The 26,771-nt window shown below is 32.6% G+C and overlaps 1 protein-coding gene across 4 annotated transcripts; it reads right to left on the bottom strand.

Moving 5' to 3' along the window:
• On the bottom strand, positions 1–25,629 carry LOC108464751 (mannosyl-oligosaccharide 1,2-alpha-mannosidase MNS1-like). Of its 4 annotated transcripts, XR_008280204.1 has the most exons (16): positions 25,210–25,629; positions 24,503–24,550; positions 23,994–24,125; positions 22,992–23,104; positions 16,033–16,242; positions 12,939–13,004; positions 12,610–12,781; positions 10,729–10,818; positions 10,328–10,452; positions 10,172–10,237; positions 9,400–9,508; positions 9,211–9,309; positions 8,271–8,351; positions 8,023–8,193; positions 4,936–5,342; positions 1–239 (listed from the first exon to the last, which is right to left on the bottom strand). XR_008280204.1 is itself a non-coding variant. In XM_017765021.2 (15 exons), the coding sequence occupies exons 1-15, from the start codon at positions 25,366–25,368 to the stop codon at positions 5,100–5,102; spliced, it is 1,884 nt and encodes a 627-aa protein (XP_017620510.1). In that variant the 5' UTR covers positions 25,369–25,629; the 3' UTR covers positions 4,771–5,099. The 4 variants fall into 4 exon arrangements, 2 of the variants coding, with proteins under 2 accessions (XP_017620510.1, XP_017620512.1); XR_008280205.1 differs by lacking the exon at positions 16,033–16,242 and having other exon boundaries at positions 25,210–25,626; XM_017765021.2 differs by lacking the exon at positions 1–239 and having other exon boundaries at positions 4,771–5,342.
• Between the last annotated feature and the right edge of the window lie 1,142 nt (positions 25,630–26,771).

Below are 26,771 nucleotides of genomic sequence, written 5' to 3'. Positions count from 1 at the left end.
TTTCATCAAATGCATTTGATAATAATCAATATTAGCCAACATCAATAACATATAGAAAATGAATATCACATCCATATGAGCCAACATTTGTGGCTAAACCAACATGTCACTAAACAAAAAGACCAAGTACCTATACATACCACGCCCAAAACATTTAAACTAACTATACCAAAAAACTTTAGGTGATAGTGTGATCAATGCCTCCGACGTCCCTTGATTCCCGAACTAGCTTGACGGCACTATAAGAAAAATGAAAAAGAGAGGAAGTAAGCATAAAGCTTAGTAAGTTACAAGTAAATAATTAACATCGCTTTACCAAGTAACATCATACTCATAACATATCATACGATTCTCAAATGACTATAAACATAACTTACTCATTTTCATCCTTACTATTCGTATACATAACTCGAGCTCATTCTTATGAGTTTCATGTAGGTATTTGTACCACTTGCAACATAATCATAACTTTTCTCAATCATGATATAATCTTTAAATTACCCGTTGAACCAATTGGAAAAATAAATGGATATCCGATAAGCCTCATACAAAAGGTTAAGATGCCGATGTCATGTTCCAAACATGGTCTTACACTAGCCCCCATGTCGAGGCCGATGCCTGTCTAAGACATGGTCTTACACTAGCTCTTATATAAATGTCGATGCCATGTTCCAAACATGGTCTTACACTGGCTCACATATCGAAGCCGATGCCATGTCCTAGACATGGTCTTACACTAGCTCTCATATAAATGTCGATGCCATGTTCCAAACATGGTCTTACACTAGCTCACATATCGAGGTCAATGCCATGTTCCAGACATGGTCTTACACTAGCTCACATATCGAGGTCGATGCCATGCCCCAGACATGGTCTTAAATTAGCTCTTATATAGATTTCGATGCCATGTTCCAAACATGGTCTTACACTGGCTCACATAACCCTAATATCACAGCATGGATATCCGATCTATTTCTACGGTTCAACCGGGAGTTTTACCACATCAAATCTCGTCATGCATATTCGTAAAAAAAATCAAAAAATTCATGCAATATCAATTATTTAATGCATAATAACAATGGACTTTCAATATTTACATGCAACTTACCTTGGTATACAAAATATGGGCGACTAGTTGAATTAGTCTACTAGTTTGGTTATCCCCCGGTCTAGGTCTGGATTTCGTATTTCTTAATTTATAATGATAAAATTTACTAATTTAATCATCACATTAATCAAGACATTACTTAATTCTTATTTCGACAAAATGACTATTTTGCCCTTAAACTTTCACAAAATTACAGTTTTTCCCTTAGGCTCGTAAAACAATTTTCATCGAATTTCCACATTAACGAAGCTTAGTCGAAACTACCTTAAGCCTATAGCATCTCACAATTTCAATTATTTCACACATTTACTACTCATTTTGTAACTTTTACAAAATGGTCCCTTTTTGGTGTTTTCATGAAAACCACTTCACAAAAGTTGTTTATTTAACAACCATGATTCATTTTCTTCTATAAAATTTCAGCAAAAAACATGAGTACTCTCATGAAAAAACCCTAGACTCTCAACTATTTTGCAAAATAGTCCCCCCATTAGTTAGCTTAAGCTACAAGGGCCCCAAAAATACAAAAATCATCAAGAAAGACCATCAAAATCACTTACTTGCAAGAGTCTTAAGTTGCTGAAAATTTCAAGCTCCCATGGCCTTCTTTCTTATAGAAAATAGGTGGAGAAGAAAGAGAGAATGAAAAAGATAAAAGCTTCTCCTTATTTTATTATATTTCTAGTCAAATTAGTCACCAAATTTCACGTAACTTTGACCTTACAAATTCTTTATCTCTGTGTTCATCCACTAACAAATTTGCGGTCTATTTACTCAATAAAGACCTCTAATTTAATGTTCCATAGCTATTTGACACCTTTAGCTAGTAGAACAAAATTTTCGCACTTTATGCGATCTAGTCCTTTTTCAAAATTAAGCACGCAATCAATGAAATTAATTCACCAAAAATTTCAAACACTCATATAATCATGCTATAACACATAAAATAATATTAAAATAATTTCTCCAACCTCAAATTTGTGGTTCTGAAACAACTATTCTGACTAGGCCCAAAATCGAGGTGTTACACAAACAATATAATCATCATAGGTTTTTTAACTTAGTAATCCATGACTCATTCAACCATCATTTCTGCATTGTTTCTAGTAAAAAGGAAGAAAATTAGTTTAGTCTTTTTATTTGTTAATTTAGATATAACTCAGATCTTATTTTATTTGAACTTGCATTAATAATTTCCAACTCGATTATATTATTACATGCTTAACTTGTAATTAACTTGATAAACACATTTACCAATTTGACATTCCTTTGGATTTGATCCTTGGAATACTCGGGTGTTCCATTATAACACTACAAATATTACAACTGACATGCTACTCTTGCAATAAAGATGCTAGATATTTAAGTATAAAAGTGTTAATTCTTAGCCTCAGTGCACACATGCCAAGACGCAGTTAGAGACTCCTTGGAAATACTAGAGGTGTAGAAAACTAATATGAAGCCTGTTGAGTTATCAATAATGCTACCACCTATGAGAAAGGTGGGTTGTGCATCGAACCTTTTGGGAAAAGTAGTGATGCAAACTAGGCAAAGACACAAGGGACCTTTCAGAGTTATGAAGCGAATAAGCCGAGGGGCTTACAAACCAGAGTTAGTGACAATACTTAAGGTCAACCCAGTGTTCAATGTAAGTGTGCTGAAACCTATTTGTGATGATCAATGGGATCTCAATTGAGGCAAGTCGTAATGGTGGTAAGAGTAGTGGCCTCTTACTATTGAGATGTACAAAAAAGAAAGTTAGGCGACGACAGAGACATTAGCCAACGCAAATGTTTCGAGGGAAGAAACTACCTGACAAAGAGGCTAGTTGGGAATCAGTCAATGCATTAAGGCAATTACAAGATAAGTCAAACCACTGTCATTCTGAGGACGCGATGAGGGTTTTATGAGAATGGGTGGAGGAATGTCACTGGCCACAGACCAAAGCCCATAACAAATGCACACGAAACCTGCCATGGAGGTCAATTGATCAAACGGGGCTTATTTAACCTACTTGAACTTGTCTGATTCATGAAACCCATGGAGAAACACATCTACTTGAAGCCTTGGTAGCCTTGTAAAACACTCAGTAAAATTAGAGTTACTAGGATAATTATTGTAAATCCTAAGGAATAAAGATGTATACAGTTTGAATCCCTTAGGACTCTTATCTAGTAACAGACACTAACCTCAACCGTTGATGTAATTCAATATGTATCGTTGGATCTAGGGAGCTCAACTATAAAGAGAGGCCTTCCCCTCATTTGTAATCCTTCAAAGTAATAGAATACTTTTGAGAGTGTTTACTTAAACATTTAGTGTATACTATTTTTCTGTGACTTTTTTGTTCGTTTTTTTCTTTTTTTTTCTCTTTTGAGTTTATTTTCACTTTGTTTCGGCACCTTAGATAATTTCTCGAGAATCATCATTTTTCTAGAGTAAGGTTGATTTAGGTGAATTTAAATCCAAAAAACTACCCCAAGCTGCTCAATTTACTAGATTAAAATTCTAGTCCCATGAATTTGCATCTTGATAATCTAAGACTCATAGAAGATAAAGTAATTTGATTAGGAATTATTTGGTCATGTGTCAAATTAGTTTTTGTATTCCCTTTTTATTTAATTTTGGGCTTTTTTGGGCTTGGTGTTATTTTTTTGTTTGTACCGATTGATTGTGTAATGAATTTTTTCCAATTTGGGCTAGATAAAATTTGGCCCAAAAATCATAAAAACCAGTTCAGCTAGTTTTTTTTTTTATTAATTCATCCTATTTACGGTTGACAATTTAATAACGATTTAATGTCGTTCGTAGTTGGAACTACTCAATAACTACCTTCAGACTAGTATACCAATCCATTTTCAATTCAACCTGTACAATTGATCAATTCTATTTGATCTGGTCAGATTTAAACGACATATATATGACCCAAGGTAGTCAATACCATACTGTTGGTTGCACCATTTTTATCTTGATACTAGCACATAGGCATGTTTCAATGTACCATTTCAAATTTATTTATGTTTAAATATTTTTCACATATATAGTCTCATTTTAGTTTCTTGATAAATTATATATAACTATATAACATTTTAATCACGAAATTAACAATATTAATTATTTGGACAACTAATAACATTATAATAAGAAATAGGAACAAAACTATATTGGAAATTAAAGTATATAAATCAAACCTCATATTTAGGCATTAAAAAAAACTAAAATTGAAATTTAACATTTTCCTATATTGTGAAGGACAAAAAAATCGTACACTTTCAAAATTAAAGGAGTATACTTGTAGCATGGCAAATGCCATGGACACTGAATATATAGGTATATAGATTATTATATAGATATACCTAGATCAATCTATCTACCCAACCCAAAACGTGACCTATAAGAGTCGAGCTTTAGACAAAAAACCCAACAAATTCAAACCTGCCAATCCAGCTCGAGCCAAAACTTGATTAAAAGATTTGAAAAACTTCTGATTATATAGCCTAAATCCAACCCATGAACATGTCTAATCACATCATCCTATATCAATTGTTTGATTCAAGGACCAAAAAGGACGGGAAAAAATAGTATAAAAAATGAACCAATTGGTTTTGGATAACCAATAGTTGAGATGTAAAACTGCAAATTGTAAATATTGGGAAATAACATTCTTTTACACAACGCCCGTTAAACTTGCATTAGAAAATCCTGGAGAAATGGTTGCAAACTTGTTGCCCAAGTTCTATGCTAATTATCCATTTTAAAAAGGTAAAAATGATGGCATACAGGCATTTCAATCCACGTGAATATAATGATACAACAGTTACACTAACCTGGAATGAAGGATTTGGTCGAGCTGCACGCTTCTCTGTTAGAAACTGGAGACTCACTCTTCTATCCATTTCAAGAAATGATATCATTATAACGTCAGGCTTGTCGTCTATTTGAGGATTAAAATCTCATAGTTCAGCAAGGAACAATAAACTGGAAACAAATCCTAATTACCACCTAATCGACCAGTTTTCCTGCTTCGTATTTTGATCACAGGTTTATGTTGCCCTTCCAATGCTGCAAGATTTGCATCATTGCGGTTAACTATCCGCAAAGGGTGCGCTTCTGTGTTGAATACCCACTCATCCAATGGGATGACAGTAGGTGGTGAGAAAAGAAGATAAAGATATTTCAGCGTCTCTGCAAGAAAAAAGCTTTGCATCTTGTTGTCTTTTATACCAGTGTTAACCTGAGAAAACCATCAAATAAGATAAATGAATCACAACAACAATAAACATCAAACATCGGATGGGGTTAGGCAAATTTAGTATTCTAGAAGATACTGCTCACTGAAGAATTTTCTACTGTTAAGAATTATAGTGATTGATAGTTCAGCTCATCAAAGAAAGATTAAAACCTTTTAGCTCATCAAAAGGAAACTGAAATCTTTGGACTCTTTTTGGTATCAATTCTGCTCTCAGGGTTTTATTATTTCATACTTCAAATAAGGATCGGTCTAACTACAAAAAAGAGGAAACCTATTCTTAAAAGGAAACTACATCAACCAAAATAAAAACATAATCTAAGCCATAATTAAAGAACCCAAACTAAAGAACTTTCCGAGCATAAGTTTGGCCCGTAACATTCATAAATTTCGGTTGTTAGATTAGATATTCTATTCCTTTTTAACACTAGAAAGTAAATTACAAAGAAACAACAATGAAAAACAAACTTATCTTTCTTAAAATTAGTTCCCATGTCACATGAGTAGCACCTAGATTTACGTGTTTATTTTTTTAAATTATTAAAAAATATATTTCCTATTTGAATATGAATTGGTCAAATTTATAATAAGAGTCAATTTTGAAAAGTAAGTTACGAAAATAAAATAACATTTTAAAAGTAATGAAAATAAAGAAAAGGAAAACAACCTAGAGTAGAATATCAAGTAATAAGATCAAATAATTTTTCATTCGAGTATAGTAGAAATTTCACCTACAAAAGCCATTACTTTATACTTCATTGCCTTTGAAACGCAATGGTAAATGATATTCACTATTTTAAAATTAAATAATAGTAAATTATAGAATATTAAATAATAATAACTAAACAACTCAAATAATAATAAAAATCATATCTTTATTTATGATGGAAACAAAAGCTATTAAATAAACCTAAAATATGCTTTTTTGCATAAGTTTTAGATGTTATTTTGAATAAAATGTCTTCCCAATGCATATATTTATAATGCTAAATAACACTAATTAAGTTATAATTAATCTAGAATAAAAAGTATAATTTAATATAGATCCAAAGTCTAAATAAATGATAATAACTATTACATTGATAATTAAAACATTATTAATAAAATAATTATAATTATAGTTATAATTATTATATAAATAATTTGTTAGGAATGTAATTTTATTGATTTAAAAATATGAGAAATATAGATAATACAAAATACTAAGTCTTAATTAATCAATTTTTCTCTTAATTTCTCAAATATACATTAGTCATACTATTTGTTAAGATTTGTGTTGAATCAAATCGATTTTGGTTATATGCAATTAGTATTTATAAAATTTAGTATTTAATTTAATCATAAAACATATTTATTTTCTTTTAAGTTTTAAAATACAAATTAAGAATAAATAAATAAACTTATACATTATAGATTAGACCAATATATTGATACTATCTTTAAATATATATAATGTTAATCTCACACATTTAATTTTTATTAATTATAAAAATTGATTTTAACATTATTAATCACTATCATATTTAAAATAAAATCATATCTATATATAAAATTCTATTTTATTATATTTAATTTATCCAATTATATTTAATGAGTTGATAATTTTATAATTTTATTAATTAATAATAAATTGTTTTTTTAACCTTTAAAAGATATGACCAAATTAATTAATTTCACATTAATATACTATTATATTAATTAATATTATTTTTATTATGATCGCACAATAATACTAATAAATTATTATTCTTATGTTAATTTAGTAATATAATTAACAATAAAGAGTATTATCATCAGTTTAAAAGTTTCTTCAAACTCGTGCTTATAAATATATTATAAATCCTGAACATATATTTGCCATATAACAAGGATGAATATGTAAAACTGTTGACAAACACTAGAAAGGAACGTAAATAAAATAAACATACTGCCCAAGGAAAGGAACATAAATAAAATAAACTATTAGGTTTCATCAGCTTAATGCCAATAAAAAGAAACAATTCATATTTTGTTATTTAAACATCACAAACAGATTCAAATATTGATAAACAAAAAGCAAAAAACTTAGATTACGCAAACAAGATTCACCCACAGTATAATGCCAAGTCAATATGACATGACACAAATAGGGATTAAGATGTTCCAATTCATATTCAATATCAGATAGTTTAAATCTTTCTAGGCCATTTACATTATAGGTCATTTTTTAATAAAAATTTACCTGATAAAAGAAACTTGTACGTTTGTGAATCTGATGCCATACATAGAAGCTCTATCTCTCCCAATTTGGAGGATGATGAAAATTTGGTTTCAAGGAACTTAGAGGGATAATGCTTTTCTCTTAGTTAGCCTATATATGGCATGCTAAAACAAAATAATTTCTCCTCTCCCTTCATTTCCTTTGTACTTTCCCTTTCCCCTCAACCCAAACACTGTGTTAGGGGGCTAAAAAAAGAAATTAACATTTCAAAGGAAACAAGAAAGTAATCAGGCACTAAGTATATACTTATGACCAATCTAGCTAAAGAACCAAAATGCTCCGCTGAGCATCTTATTGCTTCTTTCTTTTATTAAAAAATGTGATTTTGAAAGGATCAAAAGTACAAATATAAACACAAAATAAATAAATAAACAATAGTGCTGGGGGTTTTGACAGAGAACTTACATCCTTCAGTCCAACATATCCAGATTCTATCCGGGAGTTCTTTTCAAATGCCTGAAATATATTCCAACCCCACTCCTGATATGTCTTATTACCAGTTAAGCGCCACAGATAAAATAGTGATTCAACTGTCTCTGGTCTCAATATGTTCCAGGATGTGCCCACTGTCATGTCCTGAAAAGTTTACGCTTATAACTGTCATCATATAATATGATAAGAGCACATATATCACTAGAATAATGGGAACTTACCTGCCCCGGATTAAAGAAATAATTCTCTCCGGCTAACTTTGTTGGTGTGGATTGGTAGAAACTGTAACAGGTCCAAGCAAGCTACATAAGAAAAAAAAAAAAATCAATAGCTGAAGATCAGATGCTGTTTAAATGGATCATACAGGGGTAACCAAGTATCAGGAACCCAACATATTTATAAGCCGCTCATGTGTGCTCAAAGCCACCCATTTGACACCCTCACATGAAGACACTACATTTTACATGACATTTTCCCAAATGAAATCAGAAATAAACGAGATAACTGCAATTCACACTCTTAATCAAACTCTTAATCACCATACACTATACCTAGGACTCCATCAAAGAAGGTAACGCTACATGGAAAAAAGAAAGGAAATGTGCCTATACCGAGGAAAGTAATCTACAGTGCCAACAGGAGAAGCATTAAGTTCATCATAAATAATAAATTGATTGTAGACTTCTATCAATTTTTTAAAATAAAAAAAAAATCAAATGGACAATTTCATTGTTGGGTGTCAATTTGCACAAAGGGACAAAATTTCTTTGATAAAAAGGCATGAAGAATCCTCCTCACATAGCAAACCTTATAGCAAAAATTTGTTTGATTTTCCTTTCAGCAAGCCACAATCATAACCTATCTAGTTTACTCCTCCTTAAAGCTGGGAATGACATGAAGGCTTAGGTTATGAAACTACTTTTTTGAGTTTTAACCATTAAAGGAACACTTATTTTATTTTTATTTTTTTTTCGAGTTTTCCTTCTCAACATTAGCAGCAACCTTGGTCATCCGCTGATCTCATGGATAACATGAACTTTCTGTCTCAGAACCAGTTTGACATTTGTCAAGGGAACATCCGAGAAAAAACATAAACATTTTTCAGTAGCATGATCAAGGTGAAAGCATTTTAAGCTTAGTATTTCAAGCCATTAAAAATACCTCTTCAGCAAGTGAAAGAAATTTCTTTGCCTCATCAGGACCATAATCAGATGAACCTAAAGCCAACATTCCTGGAGCAAAGCATGCTAATTCATCCATCTGCAAAAATATGAAATGTCGAAGCAAGAAGTGAAACAATCAAACTATAAAATAACAATGCCGCACTAGAGCCACAGTAACTCATATTACCTTGTCTGTCAGTGAATCCCCATTTTTCTCACAGATATATGCAAAAGATGATGGCGTTGATCTTCTAATTAAGCTTAGTAGACCTTTCATTGATGTTTCCCACATATCTCTACATCCAACATTCCCCAATGGAGTTCTCTTATCAGAAAGCTAAATCAAAATAAATAGCTAAGTATTGCATTAAAATCAATGTGCTTAAAGCATGAAAACCAAATTCATCAATAAAGATGTTCAACATTTTGCTTCTTGCTCAAGCTATAACAGATTTTTTTTTTTTTTTTTTTGTGTGTGTGTGTGTGTGTTCAAAAGTCTGTAGAAAGTCCCCTAAGGAAATATCTCAAGTACATGAAACTTATCCTTCACCAAGTCTTTTGTTTTATTTTCATACTAACTTCAGATCCAAACACACACACACACATGCACATAAAGTTGGATGTGACATCCATTTGATATTAATAGAATGCATTGGAACCTTGTCATATTCTGCATGAGCCTAAAGATGTGCCAACAACAAAATGTGCTTTCTTTATAAGGAAATAGAATAAAATTAGCACAAGTAAACCCAAAATCACTTAGCGAACAATGATTTGATTTCAGAAATCTTATGTTAAGCATAAACTTGATTATGCAGGATGGAAGGAGGCTAAGTTCCTTCCAAGTATTAACATTTAAAGAAATATGATTTTAACATCCAATGGATAACCATAAGCAGCTATTAATAGCAGCAATTCAAAAAATGCAAATAGAGAAAAGAGAGATGATGGAATCTCACCTATAAAGCGTTAATGATGATGTTTTGTTTCCCTGTATCCAGGCTTTGAGCAGATATTCATAGAAGCTGCAATAAACTTATTAATATTATGCAGAACCTCAAATAGAAAAAAAAAAAAAAAAATTGACCAAGGCTGATTTTCAAATGGTAAAATACCTGTCACCCATAGCACCAAAGGTTATAGTGGAGTATGAACCAGTTGCAGTGTCAGGATTAATATAGATGGGAAGCAAACCATCGGCCGGAAAAGTTTTATTAAGGGCAACTATAACCTTCTCCACCTAATGCATCAAAAGACGATCAAATTAATTATCCACCTTGGCAACCAATAGGCACTTGAACAAAAAGTTTTCCCCTCAATAGAGTCAACGGTGGTCCTTTCAGCATAAACTTACATTTTTTTTTTTAAAAAAAAAAAAAACAAGGCTTCTAAAATATGGCTATAGCAATTGGCACCATACTGAAGTCTGATATCTGATATCAATAAAGCAGTCCTACCATAACAATCAGAAAGATGGTCTGTAACATAAACACATGTAAACATGAAAGGAGTATACCTTCTCCTGATACTTGGGATCTCCTGTTCTTTGAGAAAGAGCAATAAACTCTAGTTGCTCAGTTCCTGAGTCTGCAAGAATACTTTGACCCTAGGGAACAGAGGGAAAAAGTAAACTCAATGAAATAAATATGTGATACCAGCCCCAAATTCAAATAAAGGAGATTTCTGCTTAGGAGGTAAATTTTCTACTAGCAAAACGACAAACTACCATATAAAGGACAACAAAAGACCTAACAAGTTACTTGCCAAAAATAGACACAGATTAATCTCTACGGCACATGGTCTCATTTGTTGGATAGACAAATAGTAGTTTCAAGTCAAATTCAATTGGGATTTAATTTCAATTAGAGAAATCAACTAAATAAATACTTTTGCACAATGCGACTCAAACCAAACTCATGTTCCACTAAGTCTTCAGCAATGTTAGTGATGTCCGGTGCACAAGGATTTGTTTACATCAGCCAAAGGCACATGATGATAGAAAATTCCATACATTGTGTAAAAAGCTTAAATTATATATTATTAATAGGCATTAAAAAATTATCTCCATCCATTCAATCAGTTAAACTATTTTAAAGTTTAAGTTCTACCAATAATAACTAAAAGCAATGTTGTAAGAACCGGACTGGTGCTTGAATCGGTTAGACCACCACTTCCTAGTTCAACTATAAATCTACTTCAAAATATAACCTTTATCAAATCCCAAAACAATACATAGAAACAAAATAAAACCCAAGAATATATCATTTCATTTGACACCTTTTTAACGTTTCCTTCACTTTTCCAATTTCTTCCCTTGGAATATTACTGCAAAAAATCACCTGTATCAAAACCAAATACAATAGAAATCTTTCCTCTCTATCTCATCTCCCATCTCATGTTTCCAGTTCTCCCCCTTCCTTTATCCTTTCCACTTTTTCCATTAAAACTTTTCTTCTCCTACACCCCCTCCCCACCACTCTAATCTCTCCCACCCTTTATATGTTGCCAAAATACCCTTTAGAGAACAAGTTTGAAATCTTTATCAGGGGAAGTTTCAACCTCATGAGTATTGTCTCTCCTTCGTTTCTTGTTTATGCCAAACAACCACCTAAAAACAAGAAACCTCTTCAACATTTTGGAAAAGTAGATAAATTTTAGATCTATACTGTCAACTTTTTCCCTTAATTTTCTTGTTTTTCTACTTCTTATGGATGACAGGTATTTTTGAAATATCCAAATCTTGACTTCTACTTAGATTAAACCTGTTTTATTTATTCTATTTCCTAGGTTTTAAACAGTTCATAGCAGCTCTTTCAATTTCCGGCTCCATGGGGGTAGTTGAATTGCTAGACCAACCGATCCGCACCGATTTTAACAACATTAACTAGAAGTCACCATCATATGCTAGCTCATTTTCATTCTTTTCCAGATTTAATAAGAGGTTGCACATAACCATATACGTATTTCTTTTAAAGTGCATTTGCACTGTTTGTTTATTTTAAGGTAGAGCTAATAAAACAACTAAAAACTAAAGCAACCAAAGGAACACTTAAGTTGTGCATGCTTTTATGTGCTTTGACAAAAGTGTCTAGGTGCAAAAGCATGCACATTGCCAAAAACATCCTTGCCCAAAGCAAGGCATCTTTGTTAATTTGCCACTAATTCTAGGTGCACGCCTTTCTATGCTTAGTAATCATGGTTCAGATTATAAAAAGATGGCTATTGGATGGGGGCCATAACTTGTTGGTCCAACAATAGAAAAACAAGCTTCCAACTATTATAAGCTAGAGAAGTCATAATCTAAGCAACCTAGCTATCATGTATTGAAAAAATCTTTCAGTGCAATAGCATCAAGGAGTGTAAATACTAATAAACAACAACAATGCAAAAAAATTACCCCAGCCCAACCAGGGTTATGTGCATTTCCATGAGCCAAGTTGATAACATTATAAGGGATCCCAGTAGTAGTATCCCAAGCAGGTAGCAATCTATCTGCAATATCTCTAGCTTTTTCGAGGAAAACATTGTCCCTTGAAAGATCATATGCACTAAGAAGTCCACCTACAACTCTGAATTTTCAATTAGAATATGCAGGACAAATAGTCAGATATCACGGTCAGTTTAAAAATAAAACAAAAGAAAAAAACTATTTAGATGGGAAAAAGGACAATAACTCAAGATTTTCTCGATGGAAGAACTGATGCACATATAAACTAAAAAAGCAACCTTATGGTTGTCTCGAAAACACTGGCATCATAGTCCTTGTTAAAATCCAATGAGTTTGCAACCCACCTGCAAACAGTAGCACCAAAGCACCTATCAATAGTAATTTAACAATAACCCCCTCTAGGAAAACAATATTGCATGTTATTTATACTTGTGAACTAATGAAAAACAGAAAAATGGTTGAAGCACTTAATGCTTCCATGCTCTCTAGAACACCAATGATGATAGTTCAACATAATAAAAATGACCTAAATACAACAGTCCTATATATCTTAACTAGGGGAGCATGGTGTGACAATCAGATGTAACATTATTCAACTCAAATAGTTTAAATCAAAATAAGAAAATAATAGTCAATTAGAATTAGTGGTGTTGGCATAGACAACTAGAACTAGTGGTATTAGCACAGGCAACTCAGGGGATACATACAGATAGGTATCCTTGTAAACTAGTACATGTAAAGGAAAAAAAAAAGAGCAGAGTGAGCATCTAAAAGAAAATGATAAGAACAAGAAACATATATAGATTCAATCAAGGATCTTGGTGGCATAAGAATGAATGCTAAGCATGCTGAAAGATACTTGGCAAACATACAAAAAAAGTGAGAAGGCTAAAACATGAAGGGAGATAAATTACGAAAATTATTTACATGACAGGAAAACCAATTAGATTTTGCCCCATATCTATTTTCATTGTTCCGCATATTCAAGACTTAAAAGTACAGCAATCTAAGAGTTTCTTATTTGTTACCCTTGATTTTCAAATGTTTTGATATAACAAAATTTAACTTAAAATTCTCCTAAATCAAAATTGCAAAACTCATGACAAAATATAGAAAATTATTTTCAAACCGTACTCATAAATTGGACCAATGTGTTTTAAAATATTTCTTATAAGTTAAAATTCCAAAAGAATTTGAAAAATATCCTTTAAATTTTAACTATGCAATTTAATAAGCAGTTCATTAGAGTTGGTTTGAATGAAACTAATGAACAGCTAACAGCTTGATATTTGCAAGTTTGGATAAAAATATTAGAGACAAACTAGAGATGATTCACGTCTATAATTAGAAGATGCTTAACAAGCATTACAAGCTGAGGAAAGGGTTTTACACTATGGTGCAAGGAGACCTTTATCTAGTAGAGCAACTGTCATTTCTCAAGGCTATTACAATGATAAGAAAACTGTTTCAAGTAAGCCCTATAAAGGAAGTGTAATAGAAACCAACAAAGGCAACATAAGGTAGAGTGAGTTATGAGGTGGAATGCTATTCAACTTTAGTAAGGTAAGCAATTGGACTCAAATCAAAATGTTCGAATTTGTGGTAACAAGGGGCATGCTTCTTTTGCTTGTCCTCAAAGGAGAGGGAACCTAATAGAGCAAGATGAAGAAGGTAAAGAACTGTCAACTCGTATCTATGATTATGATGATCATAATGAACATGATAATGTAGATATTTACCAAGTACAAGGAGAATCATTGATGTAGGAGGTTTATGACAACAGCACAAGAGAGAACGAAAATTGGCGACAAATCATTTTTAAGTTATGTTCTTCGATATTCTAAAAAGTATGTCACAAGATTTTGACTATGGGAGTTTGGGAAAATTATCTCCAAAAAAATAGTGGACATGTTAAAGTTACTTATGGAGAGACACTCACGTCCATACAAAATTTATTGGGCTAAAAAGGACTTTGAGATACCTGTGAAATCTCAATGTGTAATCAAATTTGTTATAAAAAATAATATAGGTCAACACTTTGTGTTACATTGTGCTAAAAAATGGATGTCATATTCTTTTTAGTCAACCTCAATTATTTGATCATGACATGCAACATTTCACCAAAGAGAACACATTCTTTCTATAGAAGAGGTAAATTGTATAAAAAATAAGTAAATTGAATGAGTTTTTAACAACTAAAGAGTTAACAATCACATCACTGACTCAGTGACAAACTTGTGTTTTCAAGTTGATTAGCATGAGGTCCAAGGTTCGATCCCTGTGTCTGTAAACCCTTTCCCCCTTCCCCCGTTATAATGTACTTGTTCACTTGTATAAAAAAAAAACCTACCGAGTTGGAAGCTAAAAGGTAGGAGTGACGTTTGTAGCTACTTAGTATAGGCAACTCAAAGAGCAAAATTTGCTCAGCCTTATGCTTCCAATCCAGCCAACAATAATAGAAGCAAAGGAAAAGAAACAACCCTTGGCTATAAGAACTAGAGATGAGACAGTTGGTCTCATGAAGAAGATGACAACGACCTTCCACAATGGAGAAAAAAAAATCAAATTTCTTAAATTTAGTAGAAGTGACGCAGGTGAGTGGATTCTCAAGGCAAAAAAAATATTTTCGCTACTATCAAACACTAAATGAACTAAAAGTAGATGTCACAACAATGTACCTCGAGGGAGATGCACTAAATCTTTTCTCATGGCTCAACAGTGGAAGAATCATTATTTATTGGGACAAATTGGTGCAAGCATTATAGAACTATGGCCCAACCAAATTTCAAAACTCAATTAATACCTCTATAGTATTGGACAGACAGGTACTATCCAAAAATATCAACAAGTCTCAAATTGGTCGGATTATTGTCTTTTGGGGGTATTTCTTAATTGTATGCGAGAGGATTTGAAAGCAAATGTTCGTATTCACAAGCCACCCACTGTGTATAAGGCAATGAGCTTTGCGTTGGAATTTATAGCCAAGATAGGGCCCCACGCACTATAAGAGGGTCTACTTAGTCCATTACCAAGCCTAGCTTACTACAACAAGCTTGTCCTCCTCAAATACAGAAAGGCCAAAATTCAACTTTCCAAACAGCCACAATCCTCGCCTAAATTCCACCACTCCAATATGAAACTAGGATGTTGAAAAACAAGCAAAACTAACCCGTGTCTTGTGTTTTTGTCGCTACAAGACCAGCTCCTTTGTAGTATTAGAAGCCAACCAAGAAGATAATGGTGCATCAGAAGACGAGACAACGCAAACATGACCTATCCTATGAAACGTCAATCAGTTGCATGGATTTTTAGGTTTGACCGGTACTACCGCCGTTTCATAAAAAATTATGGGTTAATTGCTTGCACACTTACCATTCTTGCCAAAATTGATGGTTTTTAAGTTGGATTTTTCTTCTCCATTCATACTCCAAGCAAGCCCTCACTTCAGTACCAATATTGCACTTGTTGGATTTTTCTTTTCCATTCATAATGGAGTGTGATGCATTATCCGTAGAAGTGGGTGTCATCCTTATGCATGCTAAACCTCCACCTCTCCTCTTATCACATGTCCTATTTTTTCTCCTTGAATAAACACATAACAGTGGTTTACTATCAAGTTTTAATAAAGGTTGCAAGAAAAGAACAAAACCCTTTTTTATCCCACGTCAATTGCATTCAAAAATTTCTTTTAAATCTATTTTCAACTCTGGAACTCTACAAAATGCATCGTCATAATTGAAATATATTACAAACATCATGTACTAAGTTTCAAAAAAAATTCAAAGATTAAGAAAATAATTAGGGAAAACTCACAAAATCCAATTATTAAAAAAAAGACTTGCAACATCAGGAAAGCTCTACCTTTTTTTCAATTTAAATACATCTACTAATCATCTCATTAGAACCAACGTGAGTTTGTATGTATATGTGCATGTGTGTGTGCACACAAGCAAGTAAGAGTGTGAGTGCGAGTGCATGTACAAATGTAAAGACAAAATCAAATACCAAAGATAAGTAAAATTGGGAATTGCCAATTATTTAAGATTTTTATATATGAAAGATGCTATTATCTTAAGAAGAAAGATGAAAAAGCTACCCAAAAGGATTAAAAGTATTTAAAACACTAAATTTGTTACTCTATTATAATTTCTAGTTTAATACTAATTACCACACTACATTTGCTATACTTGATATTATTTAGGTTGTTTTATATTAATTGTGTTTAATTACTCTTAGGGCAGTAGGCTATTGTGATTGTCTTTATATTTTGAGAATTAGGTTAGAAATACCCAAGATTATTCAATTTTGTTGATGCAAGACTTCTACAAGGTGGAGAAAGTATTGGAGGTTTGGAGCGATTCACCCTTGTAGGATGAAAAGTCATCAGTGATTGAGATGTAGTAGAGAGCTCCCATGATTGAAGAAGGGCCCCCAAGATGGTGTGCAATGGGTGGACAAATTGGAGAGTGGAAGAGAGGAGGAACCTTGCTTTACCCTAATCCCAAGAAATTTATATAAAAGGGTCTTTGGTGGGACCCAAGTTGTGATAAAAACATTTATGCATAACAATTGTCATCCAGTCGAAGAGAAGGTTATAAAGTGATATTAACTCAAATGAAAAGCAATAGTAAGGTCTCTATGCCGTAGGAGAGGTCAATTTGATGTAGGAAAATATATTTGCATTTCTTCTAAAAAAATAAAGATAATTCACAAGTATTTGAAATTAGGCTAGCATCGTTCACCTTGCAACCATTCATAAGTATTTATAATTATACTAATCCTGTAGGTATAATAATTGTTCAGAACTAAGCTTGCCTTAAAGGCATAGCAACCATTCAGGATTACGTTGATTTAATAAGGTGAGCCACTATTTAGTGAGACAGTTCAAGATTATGCTAAGAATGTGAGGACTGATTAACATTAATAATTAAGTGAAAAAGGGTAATGAAGTTATTACAAAAAAAAAGAATAGTAAACCCTTAGGAGTAAATGAAAATTGTACCTTTAAGAGTTGTACCCTTAAGGGAGTAGTCTTTTAAAAAGGTGTAAGTGTTGTACCTTTAGAAGTCGTACTCTTAAGGGACTAAACCCTTAGAAGAATAATCCCTTAAGAGGGTGTGAGAGTTGCATCTTTAAAAGTCGTTCCCTTAGAGGAGTGAAACCTTAGAAAGCTGTGAGAGTTTTACCTTTAGGAGTTGTAACCATAAGGGAGTGAACCCTTAAGAAGGCGTAAAAGTTGTAGCCATAGGAGCCATACTATTAAAGGAGTAAACCTTTAGGAGTAGTAAAGTTAAGCAATAAGCAAAAAGACTTTGTCTAAGATTACAAATTGGAATTACACAAAAGTGATGATCATTTCCACTGTTCACGACGAAGAAATTTAGAATCATGCAAAGTGATGAACTATACACTGTTTACAACAAAGTTATTTAGGATGACGCAAATTCAAGAAGTGGTGTCGCCATTCACAGTGAAGTCGTTCGGAATTACACAGTGATCAAAGGTGTTATCTTTCATGGCAAAGTCGTTCGAGATTGTGCATATTTGAGGAGTAAAGCCACCGTTCACGGCAAAACTATTCAGAATGCACAATGATGAAAGGTGTTAACGTCCACAATGGAACCATTTGGGATTACGCAAATTCGAAAGGTACCACCATTCACGAAAAAGCTGTTCGAGATAACACAAATTTGAGGAAAGGTGCCACCATTCACAATGAAGTCATTCAAGATTACACAAATTTGAGAAGTGCAACCATTCAAGGCGAAGATGTTTCGGATTACGCAAATTCGAGAGATGACATCATTCACGATAGAGTCATTTAGGATAATGCATAGTGATGAAAGGTGCCACCATGGACGACAGAGCATTTGGAATTACACATATTCAACGAGTGATGCCACCATGAACGATGAAGTCGTTTAGGATTATACAAATTTGAATAAAGGTGCCATCATTCAAGGCAAAGCCGTTTAAGACTACACAAAATGATAAAACGTGGCATCATTCATAACGAAGCCGTTCAGAATCACGCAAAGTGATGAACAATGTCATCATTAATGACGAAGCTATTTGAGAGTACACATATTCAAATGGTGCCCCCGTTCACGACAAAGCCGTTCGGAATTACAAAAAGTGATGAAAAGTGCCACCATTCACGGTGAACCTATTTGGGATTATGTAAATTCGAGGAAAGGTGCCATCATTCATAACGGAGTTGTTTGGGATTACACAAAATGATGAGAGGTGCCACCATTCACACCGAAGACGTTCAAGATTACGAAAATTCAAGAGCTGCCAACGTTTACAACAGTGCCACCATCCACGACGAAGTCGTTCAGAATTATGCAAAGAGATGAAAGGTGTCACTATTCACGAAGAAGCCATTTGAGATTATGCAAATCAATGAGTGGTGCCACTATTCACAACAAAGCCATTTGGAGTTACATGAAGTGATGAAATGTGTCACCAGTCACAACAAAGCCATTCAGGATTATGCAAATTCGAGAAGAGTCCAAAATGCTCTTTTTTCCTTCTTTTTTCACATATATTCAAAATGGCCAAGGGGTTCACCACAACCTTCACTTTTTCTCTCTTAATAAATTTTATATGTATATATAATAAATATGCATGGCAAGGGGTTTATAGCCTTGGGGGTTTCCACCCCAATGTTTTTTTTTAAACAAGGTATTAACCTTTTTTTTAAACACAATATACATATATATACAAGGGATTTACATCCCTTGTGGGTTTTTCTTTTATATATAAAATATATGTATATATAAACGCAAATATGTGTAAGTGGCAAGCAGTTCGTACCCCTCATAGGGCTCATACCCCAAAATATTGAGGGGCTCACAACCCCAACTTGCACCAATCATCTGACAAGGCCATAGGCGAGGGGTGCCACAGCTCACAAAATATTGGAATATAAGGCTTTAATTAAAAAAACAATGGCGAGGGGTATTAACCCCATTTCACTGTCGAAGGATTCACAACCCTCCTTTTTTTTTAATTATTCATATTATTAGCTACTAAAGCCCCCGTCAAAAGGGTGTTGCCAAAAAAGCAGGCATATCACACTTTGGATCAAAATATTTGATACTAATATAAAATAAAAGGGAAAGACAAACTGACATGCTTCAGTGCTTTTGTTGGGAGCTGTGTCAACCAATTTTGGACATCAGGAGTAAGCACAAGCTCAGCACACCAATTGTTGATACAAGATTGCAACAAGATAGAGAAGGTGGTAGAGGTTTAGAGCCATCCACTTGTGTAAGGCAAAAAGCCGTCGATGATTGAGATGAGGGGAAGAAATAGTGGAAAGCTCCCATGGTGTAAGAAGGCCCCCAAAGATGGTATATGGTGGCTGAATAGATTGGGGAGTGAAAGGAAGAACCCCATTTTGCCCTAATCCCAAAAAATGTATATAAAGGAATCCTTGGTAGGACCCAAGTTATGATAAAGATATTTATGTATAATAAACCTTCCAGTAGCTTTGAATAATGAATTGTTGGGCTTTTGCTATTTTGAATTATTAAATATTTGATTATTGAGCTATTTGGATTTGGATATTTATATTGAGAATTGAATTGAACATTTTTCAATTTAGATTTCAGCTTGTTTAATTGAGAATTTTTTTTCACAATATATTTTCTATAAAATCACATAATTCGTTACCCATGATTGAATCCATTTGATGAGAAAAGTATTTGTTTATTTGCTTTTATCCATTTTCAATTCTTAAAATCTACAAGGTTGTTGCTTTTATCCAAATGTGCTTTGTCCAGTTTTAGGTATAATGGTCATCTAGTATGTTACAGTTTACTAATGATTGTAGCTTTTAAGTCTAATAGCCTTGTATTATAAATTTCTTAGTTAAAATGTCTCTATCCATAATCTAGGTAATTGTTTTAAATCTAGTGCGTTTGTTGCAAGATCATGCATGATTATTAGGATAACCATTGATGAGTGCTCAACTTGCACTCATTTTTAACCATACTTTGCTTACTCTTTTGAAATTGTTTTCAAGTTGTTTTAGTATTTCTTTTAGCTTAATTTTGCATTTTCTTGTTTTAATTTAGAAATTTTGTATTTGACATGTTTTTGATATTTTTTAAAAGTTTTTTAACCTATTTTATTTTTCAAGGATTAGTTTAAGGCCTTTTGTAAGCTTAAGGAGCTTTGTAAAAAACAAAGTAGAACAAGAAAACAAGTTGGAAAGATAAAAAGGAAGAAAAATTCATATTATAGAATAGGCTACCTTCTAGGCAAAAAAAAAAAAAAAGACTAGGTTGCCTTTGCTAGCACGTCAGGCCAAAGCTTAGGCACCCGTCAACTGAAATTAACTTACTAAAACAACATTGTTTTGCCAAAGGCAATTTAGTCTTTTCCATTATGGACATCAATTCTACCCTAAAAAAGCTCGGAAATAATGCAATTGGAGAAGAGGAAGAAAGGAGAAGTCATTTTTAGAATTCTTATGTTTTAGATTAGGTTTGGTAACTGTCAAAAATGTTTTCTATACAATTTTTATTTATATTTTGAGATTTCTTTAAGATGTGTTTGGATGAGAGATTTGGAAAAGAAATTTTATTTGTATTAAGGTTTTCAAGATTCTAAAACTAATTCCTCATAATTGTATATAATTTTATTTCATTTAACACACATAATCCCATTATAAAATAAAAAAAGTATATTTCAAAATTTATTTTTATTTAATTCTAATATATTTTTAAATATTTTATTATATTAAGAATATTTATAAATTTAATTATATCTATATTGAATATTTTATATTATTTATATTAATATCATTATTCTTCCTTTATAATTATTTTTTAATTTGTAAAATTTAAATAATTAGGTAACTCGTACTTTTACATTTTCATCGAACCGAGTGATGCCAAGTTAGCTGCATACCAAGTCAAATACTAGAGTTCACTCTAAAGATCTAGTTATTAAATTATCCAATCTTGGTTAAGACATGCACTAATTATCAATGTTAATCTATAAGATATAGACCAACATTAAAGGAAAGTCTATGAAAGCTACAGTTTCTTTGTTATTTCCTATTAAGATATGCAGCAATTTAAGGGGTTGCTAAAGAGGCTATAAGCTATACACCAACTTAGCTACCTTAGAGCTATAGATTATCCGAGTTGTTATACCAAAAGGATTATTGATATAACATAGGTTGCTAATACCCATTACTAAATAATTATCAATCCAATGCTTTTTATGTCATTGATTGCCACTTTGTTCATTTATTTAGTCCAACCCTTAATCATTTCCGTCATTTAGTTAGTTGATTTGTTAGATTTAGTATTAAGTGTACAGAATAGTTCAAGTGTAGTAATTTCATTAGTATTTTATTCAGCAGAGCATTCTTCTCTGTGGGTTCGATCCTCGAAATACTTAATTCAATAAATTTATTTCATTATAAATTATTACTTGATACCATCTAGTGTGCTTTCTAGTAATTGGGTTTAATGGTGAAAATTTTATCAGGTTTGCAAATTTATTGGTTTTTTATATACCAATAACCACGTACCAACCATCCTTCAATGAATGTGCAACTTCATTCAATTAATGGAGAACTACTTGAGATGATTTTCCAAAAAGATGTCATTATTTGAACGGTGAAAATCCTATGAAACCTGAGTGTGTAAGAAGCTTGGAATCTTTTTTCCTTTTTCTTTTTCCTATTTAGCATTTTCAAGTTCCTCCCTAGTTTCAAATCTAAAGCCAGCTTGTCTAGGTCTTTTCTAACCAACTCTTGTGAAGCTCATGTCATATACCTTCAACATTCACCCTTTAAAAACAAGAATGTGGTTCAAAGTACTTCCAGAAATTCCACACACGAAAATAAAAAATGAAGTGTGAACCAAATTAAATCACTTGCCAAGCACATGTCTTATGGCTTTCCAAAGAACAAAAGAATAAGCTATGTCAAAGTAAAGCAGCTATTCAAGTAACTGATAATCTACAGAAATAAGTCAATAAAAATAAGCATGCCTTCCTTGAGCAACACTCCCTGCTCCCTTTTCAAAGTTTAACATAGCAAAACAACATATATAACTACTTATAAATGGTATATCTCCATGACATGTGGGTTGCCAACCCTTCATTAGTAAAGTAGCATGACATTAATGCCAAACTTACAGTTACACAACTTCATCCAAATCACAAGCACAAGTAAAAAAAAATTCAAACTTTAAAGCTATTTTTGATAGATGATGAAAGTACAAAACAATCTAGCATACAATGAAACAAAACCTTATATTCAAAAACAGAAAAGAAAAAAATTGAAAATAGAAAGCTGAACTTACTCTCTTGCTCTTTGGAATTGCTCATCCAGACCCATAATGTATAAAGTATCAAGAGAGTCTATTAGTGTTGCTCCAAGACCACCAAAGCTATTGACACCATCCTTTGACTGAGGCTGGTATAGGATACAAAAAATATACAAAATGAGCATCATTATGAGGAACAATCCAGATTCTTTTAATATATGAAATATTTGCATCAGTTTTAGACTTAAAATAAGTCTGCCTATATCAAACAAATGTCATATTTTAAACAAGCTGAAGTTGGTAAGCATAAATTCCAAGATTTTTCTTTTTTGTTTCCTATCATCCAATGTTTTTCAGAAATTATAAGTTGATAACTACTGCCAAACTGACAACATGCATTCTGTTCTACTTCACTGCACTTTTGAATTATTCTCAAAGTTGTTCACATTCAATTCTTTGACACTTCCTTTTAAGTGACATTTATTTGCCAACAAAAACTCATGCAAACAATGATAACGAATGCAACAGCCACATCACTTCCCATACAACTGGAGTTCAAGGACCTATGAACCTCACGAAATCAATCACTTAAGTTCTTCAAGTAAACTCCTAAAGGTTTGCAAGAGACACAAGTTTTGACAAGTAGAATTTGTAAGGCAAACATATTGAGATGATATTCAAGTTAACTGAACTTAATGCTTATGCACAAATTGAACACATAGCTACAAATTATGAAGACAATACCAAATTGCAGGTTTTGGCACAGAAAGCCCCTAGTTTGTAGAGAAAATCATTCATATTAATTGTTACTCTAATTGTCATAACTTTGCTAATATGACAAAGAAAATAATAAGCAGGAAAAAAACAAGGACAATAGCTACAGATTATGAAGACAGTACCAGATTGCAATTTTTGGTACAGAAAGCCCTAGTTTGTAGAGAAAATCATTCATGTTAACTGTTACTCTAATTGTCATAACTTTGGTAAGATGACCAAAAATATAGTACGCTAGAAAAAAGCAAGGTCAACTGCTCATACCTGAAGTTCGTCATTGCCCCATGCATACCGCTCATATGAACTCCAGGCATGAACCATAGCTTCCTTAACTTTTTCTCTTCTTTGCATTTCAACGGGATCATTTGGCACTGCCTTACTCTTCAATTCCTCCAGCTGAAATAATCAAATGTTAATACTCAGTCCATGAATCTAACCAAAACTCACTGCACTCGAACATATATTGAGAGAAACATAACAGAACGGGGTCCATGAAGACATAATAAAAGAAGAAAAACAGATAATATACTAAATGTATCACTAATCCCACCATTTTTTACAATATGTTGACAGTGAATTAAAAAAGAATGTCTAAATCTAGAGTCTCCAAACAAATTCATCTACAAATTTGTCATTCAAGAGATATAAGTCCAAAAGCCCCTCCTAGGAAGGGGGAAAAAAAAGGATCAACGAATGCAAAATGTGATATTTTACATTTTTTTAATAAGTGTGGAAAAGAATGCTTAACTTGAGCATACTAAAGTTGCTCTTACCATATCTCGTAATCGATGCACTTCATCAGTTAACTTGGACACTTCAACCTGGACGTCAGTAGGAAATTCGTTATACATAGGCATTTAAAAACAATATATCTCCTATAGCCAGAGCGTATCCACTTCAAGTGAGGAATATGAACACAGCAGCCTTCACCTATCATTGTCGCAAATTCATAACAAATACCTACTTCAATTTTTAAGCCATCAAATCCATAAAAACAATACTTTTAGTACTTCCAATCTTTAAAAACAACAAAATCAGGATTGCAAGAATGCATAAAGAAAACGCTTTATAAGATTCTACGCATTCAAAATTTGACAAAGCCTCTGCTAATTTCCTAACTATAAAATAGTGAATCAAACCGCAATTCGTCCTCACAAAAACCAACATCAAATTACCAAAAAAAAAAAAAGAATACTATCGAATTTACGAGCTCTCGATTCAAAACCAAAATCCGTCTATATTACAGTAACAATATTAGAATTGTAGCAATTAGTACATACAGATCAGCAGTCGATTATTCCCCGCTCATGGTCTAACAAATCTAATTCCTTCCTTTTAAAAAAATCCAATTCCTTCAATTTCACATCAACTTAAGAGATAGTAATTTATTTTTCCCAAAAAAAAATAAACAAATACAGAAAGAAGAAAACACGGCGATTCATAAAATTAAAGAATAAAAAATAAAAGTACAAGAAGTTACCTCGTGTTCTCTAACGAGAGTTTGACGATCCCAAACGAAAAAAGTAGCTGAAACGAAAACAATCAAAAGCAAAGCCAAACGCTTCGGTCTTTTCAAATAATACGATGGATTACAGTATCTAAATTTACTCGAAGATGACGATGATCTACTCCTCGCCATTATCTATTTTTTCTTTAAACAAGAATCGGATCTTCAAAAACAAAAGTATTTTATAAATAATAAGAAGGAGAATTTTGAAAGACAAGGGAGGAAAACCGGTAGACCTGAAAATGAAAAAGGAAGAAATAGACAAAGGAACAGGGGAAAAGGTTTTAAGTACAGAAAAATAATAAAACTAAAATGACTTTGATTTGGTTTGAATTGGGTATGAAAAGGTCGACTTCAATTTTATAGAGTGGTATTGAATAGTCTTTTTGGTGGAAATAGAGCAGTCAAGTGATAACATTAACACCATGTTTGGTTTGGGTATCATGGATTACAGCCCAATTTGGCGGATCCATTGTTAAATTAATGTTTGGTTGATTGTATTGGCTTATTACAGTTTGCATTGAATAGAGTTTTATTTTGGAAAAAAATTTTATAGTCATTTCCTTTCTTTACTATTGATTAGACATTCAATCTAAGAGGATAGAGAGATTTTTTTTTTTCATTTTCAATTTTTGCCCTCACCTTAATCGAGAGGATGAAAACTCTATAATTGGAACCATCATCGTTCTCCCTCGGTCTCACCTGTAACTTCCTTTCCTTTCCATTTCTACTAAGGATGATGGTACTTTTTTTTAAACACTTCTCTTTTTTTCCTTTGGCTGTATAGAAAACCTACATCACTCAATTGAAGCCATCATCTTTTGCTCTTCCTTCTTTTTCTTTTCCTCAATCGATATTACCTAGAAGCCATCAACAAAGGGTAAGCGTTTTACTGCTATGTTATTCAAAACCCAGAAATTAGGGCTTTGAATTGCATACTCTGCTATGTTTCTTATGTTTGCTGCAAGCAGCGAAAGATCTTAATTCTTTACTTCTTTTGTTATGCATTTAAAGAGTTTTATGCAAAATTCCGTATTATGATTTGTAGCATGTAAAGTACTATAATATAACTCCTAGGCCTGAGAGTTAATTACTTTGGATCGAGGGAGCATAAGTTTGCTTTCTTTGTATCTTAATTGTATTTTATTTGTTTATTAGCCAGTTTTTTAAATAGGAACCTAGTTCTAGTTGGTCAGATGATAATCTAATATAAATATCATGTTGTCTTCATATTTCTATAAGTATTAACTAACATATTTATGAATATTTTGGTTAATTGGGTTGATGCCTAGAAAGTTGTCTTTTGCACTTCTTTGTTCACAATTTTTTCTCTTTATTTACTACTACTGTAACACCCTTTTACCGTATTCGATGCCGGAATAGGGTACGAGGCATTACCGGACTTAAATGTAAGCGAACATACAAACAGAGACTTAAATTTCCATTCAAATTTAAAACTTTTCACATACATTCAGATTGTCTCTATAACGAGCCTTCGACGCCCAAAACATGTTTTGGAAGTGGTTCAGGACTAA

This window comes from Gossypium arboreum, chromosome 3 (genome assembly GCF_025698485.1).
Source record: "Gossypium arboreum isolate Shixiya-1 chromosome 3, ASM2569848v2, whole genome shotgun sequence".
In the NCBI taxonomy this organism is placed as follows: Eukaryota; Viridiplantae; Streptophyta; class Magnoliopsida; order Malvales; family Malvaceae; genus Gossypium; species Gossypium arboreum.
The sequence above is the reverse complement of the archived record's forward strand: the minus strand, read 5'-3'. Positions and strand labels throughout refer to the sequence as shown.